This window comes from Primulina huaijiensis, chromosome 15, assembly GCF_012295235.1.
Source record: "Primulina huaijiensis isolate GDHJ02 chromosome 15, ASM1229523v2, whole genome shotgun sequence".
Taxonomy (NCBI): Eukaryota; Viridiplantae; Streptophyta; class Magnoliopsida; order Lamiales; family Gesneriaceae; genus Primulina; species Primulina huaijiensis.
The window spans coordinates 16,615,062-16,629,600 of record NC_133320.1 but is presented as its reverse complement, the minus strand read 5'-3'; the positions used below and the strand labels follow the sequence as shown (position 1 = coordinate 16,629,600).

At 35.0% G+C, this 14,539-nt stretch overlaps 2 protein-coding genes across 2 annotated transcripts; one reads left to right on the top strand and one right to left on the bottom strand.

Moving 5' to 3' along the window:
- Positions 1-4,023: 4,023 nt before the first annotated feature.
- LOC140958289 (caffeoylshikimate esterase-like) lies at positions 4,024-8,776 on the top strand. The gene is made up of 2 exons (XM_073415681.1): positions 4,024-4,657; positions 8,152-8,776. The coding sequence occupies exons 1-2, from the start codon at positions 4,124-4,126 to the stop codon at positions 8,599-8,601; spliced, it is 984 nt and encodes a 327-aa protein (XP_073271782.1). The 5' UTR covers positions 4,024-4,123; the 3' UTR covers positions 8,602-8,776.
- Positions 8,777-9,739: 963 nt separating this feature from the next.
- On the bottom strand, positions 9,740-12,476 carry LOC140958458 (V-type proton ATPase subunit c''2-like). The gene is made up of 4 exons (XM_073415904.1): positions 12,276-12,476; positions 12,120-12,197; positions 10,270-10,440; positions 9,740-10,135 (listed from the first exon to the last, which is right to left on the bottom strand). Exons 1-4 carry the CDS (start codon positions 12,386-12,388, stop codon positions 9,967-9,969), a joined length of 531 nt encoding a protein of 176 aa, XP_073272005.1. The 5' UTR covers positions 12,389-12,476; the 3' UTR covers positions 9,740-9,966.
- Positions 12,477-14,539: the final 2,063 nt, after the last annotated feature.

Sequence of the window (14,539 nt, the reverse complement as noted above, 5' to 3'; positions counted from 1 at the left end):
TCAGTTGGGCTGGTGAAATCAGTTGACTCGTCATTTGAACTTATTTCAGTCTTTCAGTTGAACTGGTCAGCTGGGCTCTTCATTAGTTGAGCATTTCATCAGTCGGCCGGGCTTTTGAAGGTCTTTTGTTGAACTGTCTATTAGCTGGACAATCAATTGAACTAGTCTTTGATACTTTAGTTGGACTGATTCAGTTTGGCAACCAGTTGTCACTTTCAGTTTTGGCTCGGTTAACTGATCAGTTAGAAGCCTGATCAGTTTCAGCATCCTGCTCACTTCGATAAATCATTAGTAACAAAATAACTAGTTTTGTTAACATCAAAATCAAGATTGCGAACATGAAATGTTCCAACAACTTATTTCCAAACAATCTCTTATAAAATACATAAAATTCGTTGCTCCCACTAATTAATTTAAACTTGAACTTAAAAATGCAATAATTTTTAAAATATTTAAAATAAATATTTTCTTAACTAAAAAAAATTTAGTTTTTAAATTTTTAACACTTTAATCGTCTCCAATACTCAGTCCCCAGCCAATCATCTATATTCGTCTGAAAATATTTTAAATTATGAATCCAAGTAAAATTACACAATTAATCATTTAGTCACTCAAAATATATCATTCATGCATCTAAAATCATTATATTAAAATATTTTAGCAATTTAATAATTTTTATGCATGTAGTTTACGTGGACTAATTTTCGGACGTTACAATATTTCTTGTTTATTCTTTTCTGATTACTTTGCCAATCATTAGCATTATATCCGTATTCTTGTCCTCTTCGCATTCTTTTTGCACTCTAACTGTTTTTGCAGAAAAAGTCTGACATTTTCTTCAAACAATATCTCAAGATGACTGGCTATTCTGCAAACACTCTTGCCATCAAATTCGCATATGTTTTGGCCATGGTGACAATGCTCAAGATGTCGGAGGCTTCAGGTCTCAAGAAATTCCTAGCATGCAATTTCCAATTTTCGGAGACATTATTCATTGAATTCTTTGAGCATGATAAGATGGAGCATGGATAGGTGGTGTGCACTAGTCAATGGCGAATGTCATTATCACCCAGAACCTGTTAGCTGATATATTCGATCTACTAACGATTGGATCAAGTTCTTTTTATGACTTTCCAGAAAGAAAATATGCTCATTGGAGAGTTGAGTTCTCCCTGTTTGGCTTCCTACTCATGGCTTCGACCAGAAAAAAAGAAGACTTGAAGGTGGTATACAGACTACTCGCTAACATTGTGAGCAAGCCGTTGTTGGCTAAGGTATGTTCTTTTGACAAGATAACCACCAAAAAGTTTTTAGCCATGGCTACCATCACATCAAAGTTGGATGTCAATTGGTTCGACATCTTGTGCAAGATTTTCACTGCAATGGTGAAGAAAGAAGCTCAATCTCCGAGCTTCACGATTACTCTTGGTGATCTCCTAGAGCATAAGAAGATCAAACTCGTATATGCTGCCAAACTCCCCAAAGTCAAGGTGATCGATTGGAACAATGTGGAATCGTATGTCTAGAAGAGTGTTCCAAGGGGAGAGAAACCTCTGGTTATCAAAAAAAAAAAAGGGAGAAGAACAAGAAAAGAAGCCAGTCAAGCCGACTAGGACACCAGCTAGAGATGCTAAAAGAAAATGAGTTCTTTCCTCCGACTCTGAATCAGATGTGAATAGGGAGAAAATCCCTTTGATTAAAGTTTTAAGCAAATCAAAGAAGCTGCTCAAATCCCAATCGGTTTCTAAATAAAGGACAAGGCTGAAGAGCCAAAAATCAAGAAGATCAAGTTGATAAAACATGTCAATGAACAGTTTCCAATTCCAGCTATTCCCATATCTGTTTTGGCCTAAGGTTTAACCATTGCAAAGCGCGAAATCAGTTCAATGAAATCTAGTCTACCGATAATTGATCCCAAGGACAAGGAAAAAGGTAAACTGGTGGAATAATGCAAGCTCTCAAACGTTCAGGCTACCATAGACCTCATAGTGGAGCAAGTCAATCAAAGTTCAAAAGAGAAGATGGGCGAGTTTGACAAAAGAGTGGATTATAGGACGATTTTCCACTTTGAGGTTATCTGCAAAGAAACGGATGTGAAGGCGGTGGTTTCTCTTGAACAGAAGATGTTGAGATGGACAGGAACCGAAATGATCTTTGAAACTCTCTAACGGCGAGACTTCATCGAGCTAGAATTGAAAGAAAGTATCCTAACATACTTAATCCAACTAAAGAGTCGTTTGTAATTCTTTTATAATGCTGACAAATGACACTATTCTGACAATTTTTTTTTGAGAAAAGAGGCTCTTCGTGCCAATGTATCTGGATTGCCAAGGATATATTCCCTTATTAGCATTTCTCTCCAGGGACTTGACATCTTAACGAAGAAGAGCTGAATTGCTATATCTTCTTCGACCTCTGAATTCTATCTATAATTAGTGAATAGCATAATGTATTCATCCACTAAATAAATGTCATGTAGTTTAAGACTATACAGAGCTTGAGTATATTTATTTTTCTTCTCTGTATCTTTACTATTAAAATAGTCTACCCCTATAAACTGTGCTTTAAAGAGGGTAGCCATTCTTCAGGCTATCTCGCTAAGAGATTCTCCGGCTAGGACTGATTCTTTGGTTTCTACCGAAGTCATGTCCCAAGAAATTTTCACTGATCCCATAAGACTCATTTCCATAATTTTAATTAATCCTTCTCTGTTGAGATCAAGTGTTCCTGCTGCGATTCTCATAGCAGATATCCAATCATATATGAGATCTTCTATGTTCTTGAAATCTAATACATCTAGGTTAAGCATAACCCCATAAGGATGTATAGGTTCTATAACAGATTTCCCATAAGGTGTTTGGTGCAAAGGAATTTGATTTTTCCTTGACCTTGTTCCCGCTGGGTGCGATTCTCCACCAGTGTAAAAGTCTGGTTGAGATTCTCTCATATTTATATTCTGAGATCCCACACTTTCTCTTGGTGGTTCCGGTGAAGATGACCAGGTTATGGTGGGTTGTTCGCCTCCAGTTGTATTCATCTTTAGATCTACAACCTTAAGATTTGCAAAAAGATTCTGCAAGCTCTTGTAGATCTTTTAGACCAATCTTTTCTAAAGTTGTCATCAGATTAATTTCTTTTCTGAGACTGTTTTTATTAGATTGATCATCTTTTTTTCTTCAGTTAAAGTTTTTGGCATCACTTTGGCCTTCCCTCTTTGATGTAACAAGGGTTCAGTACCAAAGGATGGTGGTAACCTTCCTTTTGAAGTTCTTTTACTAGAATTTGTTGTTGTTCTAGGTTTTGAATTCTTGTTCGAATATTCTTTAATATTCCAAGAATTTCTTCCTGGTTTTCAAGGATTTTCTCCACATTTTGTGGTACATAATACAACATATTGTCATAATTTTGTACCGTCTTTTTAATTTCTCTAAGATCTTCCGAGAGTTTAGAGGAATCCGGTACTATTTTTAGGAACATGTTATTTTGAATCATAAATTTACCTGAGGACTCTGACAAGTTCTTTCTTGATATCTAACCTTGATTAGATCTTCTCGTTGCCAGTATTCCAAATTTTTGGACTAATTCTTGTAAAGAATTAATCTCGAACCTAGGTTCGAATTCATGTAATTTGAGAAAATTCTTCTCCTCAAATATTTAATTACACTGTAATAATAAATTTATACGTTTGAAATAGTTTTATTTAGGCTCTGATACCATTTCTCTCAGGAAAATCGACCATTAAAATATGTAAGGATATTTTTGTCAACTTCAAATTTTTTAGGGAGTTTGGGCAAAGTTTTTTAGGTGTAGGGAGTTAGGATAAATTTAAGTTTGAGTTTGGGGATTTAAAACCAATTTTCTCTTTGAAATATACTATTTTTATTAATTTTTTNTTCTAAATTAGTGAAATTTAATTTAAAATATAAAGTTTGTACATTTACCATTAATTCATCAATGATTCATATTTATAGATACTTCGTACAATAGTTTTTATCCAATAAAAATGAAAATGGTTGTATAGTTGGTTCACCAACTCCCTCACCCACCACCGCTTCCCCACCACATCGCGTTCGGTGCCATATAAAATCCCATCCCGTGCCAAGTTCCCATCATTCTCCTATCCATGATGCCGCCGGAACAACCCCCACCGCCTCCGAATTTTTGGGGCGACATGCCGGAGGAAGAGTACTACACCTCCCAAGGCGTCCGCAACGCCAAAACCCACTTCCAAACCCCACACGGCAAACTATTCACCCAGTCATTCCTTCCCCTCGATCCAGTCCAACCCATCAAAGCCACCGTCTTCATGACCCACGGCTACGGTTCCGATACCGGATGGCTTTTCCAGAAATTCTGCATGAATTACACCAACTGGGGATATGCGGTCTTTGCCGCTGATCTCCTTGGCCACGGACGAAGCGATGGGCTAAGGTGCTACCTTGGAGACCTCGATAAAGTAGCCGCGGCTTCTCTGTTTTTCTTTAAGAGTGTGAGGGTTAGCGAGGAGTATAAGGATTTGCCAGCTTTTTTACTTGGGGAATCCATGGGCGGGCTTGCGACTCTCTTGATGTATTTTCAATCAGAGAAGGATTTATGGACTGGTTTGATCTTCTCGGCTCCGTTGTTCGTCATTCCTGAACCCATGAAGCCCTCTAAGGTATTTGTTTTGAATTTGATAGAATATCTAACAAGTCAAAGAAGTAAATTATATCACAAATAAACAAAAACAAAAACAAAACCACGAATGCAACAACTATATTGCTGAAACCCGGAGTCACAAATAACTCTTCACTTTATATGAGTGTTGCTTTCGAGTGTCTCCGACACAGCAAACAGCTTGAGTCGATCACGCAAAATCTTCACTCGATTATGTTATGGAAATCTTGGGTATATATATTTTTATAATCACATTATCGTCGTTTTTTCAGCTCGTATTTTGTAGTATCTTTGCATATATAGATATGTTGACCTAGAGATGATCCTATGAATAAATCCCTACAAATTATGGAAAAGATGAAGTTTATAAGGAAATAAACTTTTTTAAGCATATCAAATCAAATATAAAATTAATCTCTATACAAGTCTAGAAAAGCGAAACTTCAATCAAATATTTAACAATGTCTTATGAATAAGGAAAATATAATTTAAGTAATAAATTATATCTTGAAACCCAATACATATTTTGACTATCAATCTCCTTTTTTGCCTTTTTGACAAAACATCCAAAAATTGTATTATCTTTCTGATATGTTATATCTCTCCGTATATAATAATTCCCATTGAGTTTGATAGTTATCTCCTCCGAATTTAAGCATGTTGGTACAATGTTGTCAAATAGGTGTTGTAACATGTAAACCAGAACAATCAGAAATTTCATTAATAGAACAAGATAACTGAGCAACAGAACTAAAAACTTAGAGATAACACAATCAAAGAAAAATCAAACACACTACAGAGTGTCTCCAACAATATTGTCATCATGATCACCATCAAGATTAGCATCAGACTCATCCATTTTTGCATTAGCAGCTTCAGCTACTACTTTTACTCCTTTTTGTTTAACAAAGGAATGACTACTGACCGACGATTTCGGTTGGGAATAAATCTAGCAAGCGGACTAGGTCAAGTAATAGTATTTGGAGATGAGTCCAGGTATCGTACCCACAGAGATCGATGTTTAATTACTAGAATATGAATTATTTTTCCTAATTTAGGCTAATAAAGTTCAAATGATGGGAGATAGATTAATCAAAACTAAATTAAACAATTTAAATAAATTAACTAAAGCAAAAAAATTCAAATTATTAAATTAGACGAAAATTCAAATTATTTAAAAACGATAAAGGCGCAGAACAGTACCGAGACAACTTATAATTTACGTGTCAAATTCATATTCAATAAAATAATTATTTAATTCACGACGGAATTTCCAAAATTATTTATTAAACGATTCCTCGAATTAATAAGCCTAATTAAATCTAACAGTCCAATTATTCCTAAATGAATTTAATTAGATTCAACCGCATTAGGTCGCTGTGAAATTCCAGTTTTTCAACCTAAAGTCGCACACTGAAATCGAATACTATTTCTAGTCGGTTTAACCATGTGTTGATTGATGTATGAAGCAAATATTAATCTATCGCCTTTCGGTTTTAGATTAGCCAACAAATATTCTATTTAATTGGCCAGATTAAAAGAACACGTGATAAATGACATCAATCAATGAATAAAATAAATAATCGACTAGAATCAAACTTATAACATCAAAAATAATCTTTCTCGGCCCTATCGTGGCCTTAGTCTATAAAAATCTACTCCATAAATTCAAAATAAAAGTCAAAATCAGTGTTTAAATTCAATGAAGAAAACATAGTTAAGAAGGAATNGTAATTAAGAAGGAATGAAAGAATTCTCAGTGATTTGTAGCGTGTGANTAGATTCTCTGTGATTTGTAGCATGTGTGAGGAATTACTCCTGCTTCTGCTTTCAGTCTTCCTCCTTTATGTTCTTCTTCCGCGCTAGTGCTACTTCACAGTAGCCTCTGTTCTGCTCTTTCTCTCCTTTGCTTCTCTCTTTTTTCTGCTGTTACGGCTGCTGCTGCTGCTGTACACTTTTTTCTCCCCCTTTTATTCTTCTAAATGGGCCTCCTCCTTGTGTTCTTTTCAAGCCCATCTCCACTTAAACCTTGTAGATAATAAGATTGTAGATTTTATTTTCAAAGATTATACTCTATCTTTATCAAGAACTTCAATAATATCAAGATAATAAAATAAAAAAATATTTTATTTCCTTTGTTTTAGTATTTTTTCTTTTGAAGTCTTGTAAATTTATTTTATTTTCAAATTTAATCATTTTTCCTCTTTTATTTAAATCTACAATTATTAATTCAATTAAGCACATAATTTGAGATAAAAAGTCTAGATAAGCACAAATAAAATCCATAAATCTCTATAAGATTTGGGCTTATCAACTACCTACTTCCAACAACTCATACTCAGCCACTTGGGTTTCATAAAATGTAAAAACCTCTCTTGTGATCTAATCTAAATTTGTTGTTGGCATTCTATTTGAAATTGAATTTGAGAATTAGAGAGTATAACTTACTCAGAAAGCTTTTCTCTAGAAAAAGATTTACTTCAATTGGTTTGGTTCTAGAGGATGAAGCACCCATGTTGCCAATTGAGAGATTTGTTTAATATAAAGTACAAAAATACTAAGATTGTGTGTATCAGATTTAGTTTTGTGTACAGGTGTTGTAACACTTATTCACAACAGCGGAATATATTAATTAAACACATAAATAAACTTTAATTAATAAAATAAGACATAATAAATCATGCACAAGTATAATAACCTGTGTGGTGCCTCATGGCAAAATATTTACTAGAAAATTATAATTAATTTACAAAATCAATAATAGTGAAATTACGAAAAACTATCTTTTCTAACAAGTCTTGGAAGTAATTGCATCTCAAATAAACAAAAACAAAACCACGGATGCAACAATTGTATCGCCGAAATCCGGAGCGACAAATAACTCTTCAACCAACAATTTACACGAGTGTGGTCTTCGAGTGTCTCCAACACTTCACGGCAACGCAACGAACATTGTGAGTCAATCACACAAAACCTTCACTCGATTATGTTCCGCTGATAGCTGAACAAAAGTTTGTGGATTTCAGATATTCTTGGTGGGATATGGATATCAAATTTATATTAACTTTATATTTAGTTCTGAATTTTGTATTTTTAGTATAATTCTTGTTACATTTTAAAATCTTGAACTAATTGTTGATTGTATCTTGACTGTGTCGGATGTGATTAGAAAATTGTACTATCTAATTGACTAAGACCAGATAGCAAAAAAATTCTATCTAGTCCTTGATTGTGTTTTGGGAGATTTTTGGTTCAGAGAACATTGTTTTGTTACAAGATTCTACGTCTATCCATGGATTCATTCGGTTGATATAATATTTTGTTCATGCTCTATGCAAGGCTTTTTATAGCAGGGCAGTATTAACCTCGTGAAAAATGGGGAAGAATGAAGATGGTCGTGGATGGGAAATATTTACATTTAGAACATAGTTTCAGGGAGATCAGTATCAATTAGCATGAATATTGTGATATATCTTTTACAATATGTTTTTGAAGGTACACCTGTTGGCATATGGACTGTTATTTGGTTTGGCGGACACCTGGGCCGCAATGCCTGATAACAAGATGGTTGGAAAAGCCATCAAAGATCCCGAGAAACTGAAGATCATCGCGAGCAACCCAAGAAGGTACACCGGGAAGCCTAGAGTGGGAACAATGAGGGAGTTGCAAAGACAATGCGAGTATGTTCAGAACAACTTCGACAAGATCGCGATTCCTTTCTTTACGGCTCACGGGACATCAGATGGGCTCGCTTGCTCATCAGGCTCGGAGAAACTGTACGAGAAGGCGAGCAGCGAGGACAAGACTTTGAAGTTGTATGAAGGGATGTACCATTCCTTGATACAAGGTGAGCCTGATGAGAATGCTAATGTAGTGTTGGGCGATATGAGAGCTTGGATTGGCGAAAGAGTCGAGAGGTACGGTCCAAAATGCAATGGAAACTGAGTCAAAAAAAAAAAAAGATCACAAATTCTCTACTACATTAATCGTTCATACGTTAATTAGTCGTCAATTATTGTTACAGAGAAAGGTAATACGAAGAGTGTAAGATTTGTAACGATGAATGTTGTTTGCAAAGTCTAGTTGAGACCTGGTTATTGGATTAAATAATAGGTGTGATGCATGCTTTCTGTGAAACACATTTTTTAAAAATATTTATTTCAAAAATAATCGCATAGAAAATTAACAATCATATCGCCAAACATTTGTGAATTAAAGGATAAAATCGTTTTCTTAGGAGGACAGATCGATTTAAATTATGAGTATTTCGTAAAATAATGAAACATTACAGAAAATGGAAAAGAGATGAAATTGAATATTATATAAACACAAAAACTCTTGTGAGACGATCTCACGGATAAATTTCGTGGGTCAAATATCTTATTTGGATCATCCATGAAAAAATATTACTTTTTATGCTAAGAGTACTACTTTTTATTGTGAATATCGGTAGGATTAACCCGTCTCACAGATAAAGATTCATAAAACCGTCTCACAAAAGACCTACTCTTATATAAAAAGTGGATTTCAAACGTTGATCTACCTACTTGTAAGTTCTAGTTCCATGATTTTGTTGAACCAAATGGATGGTGAGAAAGGTTTATGGGTTTGGTTTTTCTTGCTAATTAGTCTTCAGAATTTCAATTCCAATTTATGTCATTTCTAGACAGAAAATGCACACGCATATAAATAAACTGTCATACATAATAAGATAAATGAGAAGTTAATTGATCAATTGAAACTTGGAAGTTGTATTTTGCTCCTCTTGGTTTTAGGTTTTAGATCAATTAATGATGTCAAATATGTAAATTTAGTCTGATGAAACCAAATCCAGTTACCACATGGGCTCAACTTTTTATAAATAGAATAGATAAGAATAATCTTAGTACTGAGAAAAGAATTATATTATGACATCATAAGAGTTTTTAATTGAGACAAACTCAAAAAAATAGTTAAAGATAAAAAATAATACATTTCAGATTTTCATAATCATAGAGAGGAAACTATATTTGATGATCACGGGAACAGCAACAACACACACCTAGGACGTTATCAAATCATGGAATATAAATTCATATCAAAGTAGGTTGAAATCCCGGAGAAAATTTTATTTAATGGGATTAAATTACATACGGAACCTAGAGGTTACAATTCAGGGATTCGGTTATTTTCTTGTTTTTTCGTTTCTTCTGCCAATTTGAGTCATTTTAAGGCTACATGACAGATACAAAAAATGGTAGATTTGTATAAGAAAATTGCAAAACATTACACATACCAAACATCGGTAAACACAGGGACGAATGTATGAAGTCATGCCTTAGATGGCCATGTTGCTTGAGCCGACATGATAATGCCAACAATAACGCCGAACAACCCAAGTGCACTGCCAAAAATCTCAATAACAAGGATTTTGACGAAAAGAGATGAGTTTTGGGCGTCAGATAACGCACAGCTGCTTCCGATGATTCCGACACACAACCTTAGTGAAAGTAAGAGAAAGGAACACAAAACATAGTAAGAGATAAAATCAGTGGATTCGGCTCAAAAACAAATGTTGATTCTTTCCACAATCTACAAGAGTCAACCGAACAAAAGAAAAAAAATAGTACTCACCCGCATACAAGGTTTGCAAAACCCACAATTATTCCAGATGCGAATATAGCATAGCCAGCTCTAAGGGACTCTGGCTCATAAATCTTTGAAGACGACACACTCTCCAGCTTTGTCTGAAGAATTATAGCCACAATGACTCCATATATGGCAACAGCTTCACAGAAAATCACACTGAAAGAATAATTATGTTCAAACGACTTAGTAATGATCTGCAATTCAAACCAAATACCAAGAAGTATTATCTTCCAGACATTTCAGTAAATATGAACAGATGACGGCATGGACACAGCTCAACTAAACTATTAGTGCGAAAAATGAATAGATGATCCTGGCAAATAAAATGAAGTAGTAATAACGGGACAGAGTCAAACAGGACAGTAAAACATAACTTAGGAAATCAAATTTCATTCATCATTAATTTGAAACGACCATGCAGATAGATATATCCAAGACCATAGTCATGATAAGATCAGTTAAGGAAGCACACAATCTAGAAACTCCAACAACATAAGATGATAAGATCAAATGCAGGCAAATATTTCTACAAAAGCAGAGTGGCTCAGTCAAAATTCAATACCCCTACCAGTTGTAATTATGCGGCGATACATAAATTTGAAAGTCTATCACAGCCTATTCATCATTTTGGTTGGGGTCTTATCCAGGTATTTGGTCCTGCAATTGGTGCTTATGTTGAAATGAAGTCACAGCGGAATGGACAATTTCAGAAAGGTCTAAAACAGGGTCTATATTGATTTATGTTCACATTATACAAGGGATTCAGGAACATGCATTGAATGAAAGTTAAGCAAAGAGATTTCTTTAGTTATCACTCATCAGCTTCTCAAGAGTTCGACAATGTTGTGAATAATAAGATCACGTGTTGGTTCAATAAATAATTACAGAATACTTAGATGAAGTCTTTCATTGGGTAATTTCTAACACCTAGAGACCTTTTACACTCAAGACAAACTGAGTATATGTTAAGAGGAGAATAATTTTCAAAACATAACATTTCCCTAGTTTTACTTCAAAAGATTGAAAAAAAGATTCCTAAAAAATTTCTAAAACTTCATGAGATAGGGTGCAAAGCCATGCACAATAATCTATTTCATTCTAACTATTGTTGTTACAATAATGTGATGATTTTTACTAGTTACCCTGAGTCCTGACATCCTAACAAAAGGTCCAGCTCCAGATATTATGCTATTGAATTTGTAACAGTTTAGTTGGCAAGGGAATCTCAGTTGTACTTCGATGGAAACTAGCCCTTAAAAGGACTGAATTTTGCACTTCTTTATTTGATAAATGACCGACTACAGGATTAAAGAAAAAACACTAAAACTTTCACAAGAGAGTGTGTGTGTAATCTACAGCTGCAAGTTAATATACAGTATGTTAAATTGGCAGAGGTACATTTAGCATACACAAGGCCCACTTTTCGACATCTCTTTCACAACAAAATTTGCCCTTTTATCCTGTTGAAGATTACGATTCTGCCATGATAACATTCTTCCCATCTCATTGTGTCGCCAACAATTTGAAAATAGTTTTAAGTATGCATAACAGCATAAGCATATAAGAGCTGTAACCACCTCCCCTTGCTCTAAAAACAAATGATCTGGGAATTGATGAGGTAGTGTCAGATTCCAAAATCTATTTGCTTCAAATTATAATTTTTATCAAGCTCGCGCTGAAGAATCAAACAAACAACAGAAAGATAACCACAAACAATTACAAGAAATCGAGCACGCACGGTGTGAATTAAAGTGGCATTTGCAAATAATTAATCTGAAATCATGAAAACATAGTTCAAGAAAATCGGAGAAGCAACAAGTACAAGAACCAAGTACCTGATCAGGTTTTTCGAAGTAATGCGAGGGGCCTTGATGGCAGCACCTATTAAGCTACTACCAGTTATGTATATTCCCCTACAGAATTCCGATAGCTCAACCAGCAAAGAACAGAAATCGAATCAAAAGAATCGAGAAACACATTCGAGAAAATACCAGGCGGCGCCGAGGACGGAGACGCCTATGGAGATGGCGATTCCCACGGCGGAGAAGGTGTAAGGAGAGATCTGAACCAAAGCTCGCGACCACGAACTAGATGACGTCACCATCGTGCTGTACAGCAAAGCTTCCTCCACCCACTCTCCCCTGTTGTTTGGAAAGATAGAATCAATTATTTTTTGTAGGGCCTAATTAAGCCCATTATCTAAGCCTCCCAGGCCCACCATTGTAAAATGGGCCTGGTTTGGTCCATCATTCAAAGATTATATACAATATTTAAGTTTTGATTCTTGCCATTTGAATTAAAATTTTATTAATGAAAAAAAGACAGTATAACTTATCAAATAATAAAATTATATAAGTTTTATTTATTAACAGTTATGTTACAAAACAATATTCAATTTATATAAATTAAGCCATTTAAGTTACACAAACCAAGTATTTATGTATATTGAGACCTCAAAGATTAAAATTAATGTACAATTTTGGTTACAAATCCACATTGAAACGTCTCTTACTTATTTTTCTTTAAAATATATTAGAATTTTTTTAAAATCCTTAGGCTTCGGCCGATAAATCACCAACCATTTTACTCAAAATCCCAAAGCGTAGTGCAAAATAAAAAATCGTAAACGTCAAACCAAACCTAAAACTAGCATTTTTCAAAAATAGCATAAATATCTTAAATCCTCTCAAAACCCACTCGTAAGAATCAAAAGTCATGAAATTTTTAAAATACTATAAAGTCATAGTAGTGCGGAAAAACTAGTAATGGTCCTCGGGTTTTGTGCACCATCAGTCCAACCAGTTCAACCATCAGATCCTCCAATATCATCATAAACATCATCACCTGCATCATTCACATATAGTGAATCTAATGACTAACAAACCTTAATCATGATAGCAGGTAATATGTATATATCCACACGTAATAGTGAAAAATAATTTTAATAAAATAACTTTACCATGAATATGCATAACATTAAACATTTTCTTTCATCATATACATTTTTTTTCCTTTATCATAAACATATACATTTCCTTTAGGGTGAATCCCGTTCATTAATTATGATCATCTTTTCATCTTCGGTCGATTGATCAATATCAGCTGTAACCATGGTACCAGACAATGGGACAATATTAACCACTTTTTCGTTAAGTGCTTTGGCCTATAGTCGATGGGGACACCAGCAATCACTTTTCCATTATTGGGCCTTGACCTATGGAAATTCGATATTGGGTTCTCACGGGGCTTAGTCCCTCAATCGGGTTCCACTGGGGATTAGTCCCTCACGAAATCTCATTTTCTTACCGTCATAATTAAGTTACTTCATTCAAAATATTTTTCATCGTTTTCTTCACTTGATAAAATACATGCAATAATATTTTATTTTTTTTAAAAGCAAGCATATAACACGTCTTTTAGATTTTAACACTTTTCATCATAAAATCCCATAACCATTCAAAATAAACATTTTATCATTTATTACAGCATTCATGATATTGTCAGGACCGCTAATGTAATTCAGGTGTGAAATGACCATTTTGCCCCTGAAACCCTAACTTGACCATTTTACTCTTGGACCTTAAAACGACTACACGAATCCATCCAAACTTATCATAACACCTTAAAATATACCCATAAACATTTCTTAGACGTAAACTAAATCCCTCGACTAATTTCGTAATTAGTTTTAAAACTTGAACCGAAGTCCCGGTTTTAACACGAATCTTAACCAAATTTTAACCATAGCTTACTAACACCTAACCTTTTTTCAACCCAAATCAAGCCATTTAGAACCCTCGAAAAAGCATAAGAACCTTCTGAAATTTTCTGCACAAAAACCCTAAACCCTAGCCCTAACTATCCATGAGTTTCTTCAACTCTAGCCCTTGACCAACAAGTCCAGACCCTATGTAACCTTCCTAGGACCATGACCGAACCCTTAACTAGCTGCTGGACCAACCCTAAGGGCCAGGCACGTGCATCCCTCAAACCCGTGCACCTCATTAACCACGCGACTGAGCCTCACGGGTCCAGCCCTAGTCCTTGCACCAGCCGCCCCTTAATCCATCTAGGACCATGAATTAGCCCTCTTAGGACTCCTGAAATCATCCCAACCGCAGCACGTAGTTGCACCCTTCAAGCAACACAAAACCGTGCCCTAAGCCATGAAACCCTAGGTTTTGTGTGAAGCTCTATTCCCTTCCTGTCCAGTCCTTCACCGTGGACCTATGGAACCTTAAACTCTCTGAAAATC

What these genes read in the sequence shown, in the direction of transcription:
- LOC140958289 (XM_073415681.1), top strand. Translation starts at nt 4,124, where the DNA reads ATGATGCCGCCGGAACAACCCCCACCGCCTCCGAATTTTTGGGGCGAC. An exon ending in AACCCATGAAGCCCTCTAAG is followed by an intron (nt 4,658 to 8,151) that starts GTATTTGTTTTG and finishes ATGTTTTTGAAG; the next exon opens with GTACACCTGTTGGCATATGG.
- LOC140958458 (XM_073415904.1), bottom strand. Translation starts at nt 12,388, where the DNA reads ATGGTGACGTCATCTAGTTCGTGGTCGCGAGCTTTGGTTCAGATCTCT. An exon ending in TCCGTCCTCGGCGCCGCCTG is followed by an intron (nt 12,198 to 12,275) that starts GTATTTTCTCGA and finishes GGAATTCTGTAG; the next exon opens with GGGAATATACATAACTGGTA. An exon ending in TTTGCAAACCTTGTATGCGG is followed by an intron (nt 10,136 to 10,269) that starts GTGAGTACTATT and finishes ACTTTCACTAAG; the next exon opens with GTTGTGTGTCGGAATCATCG.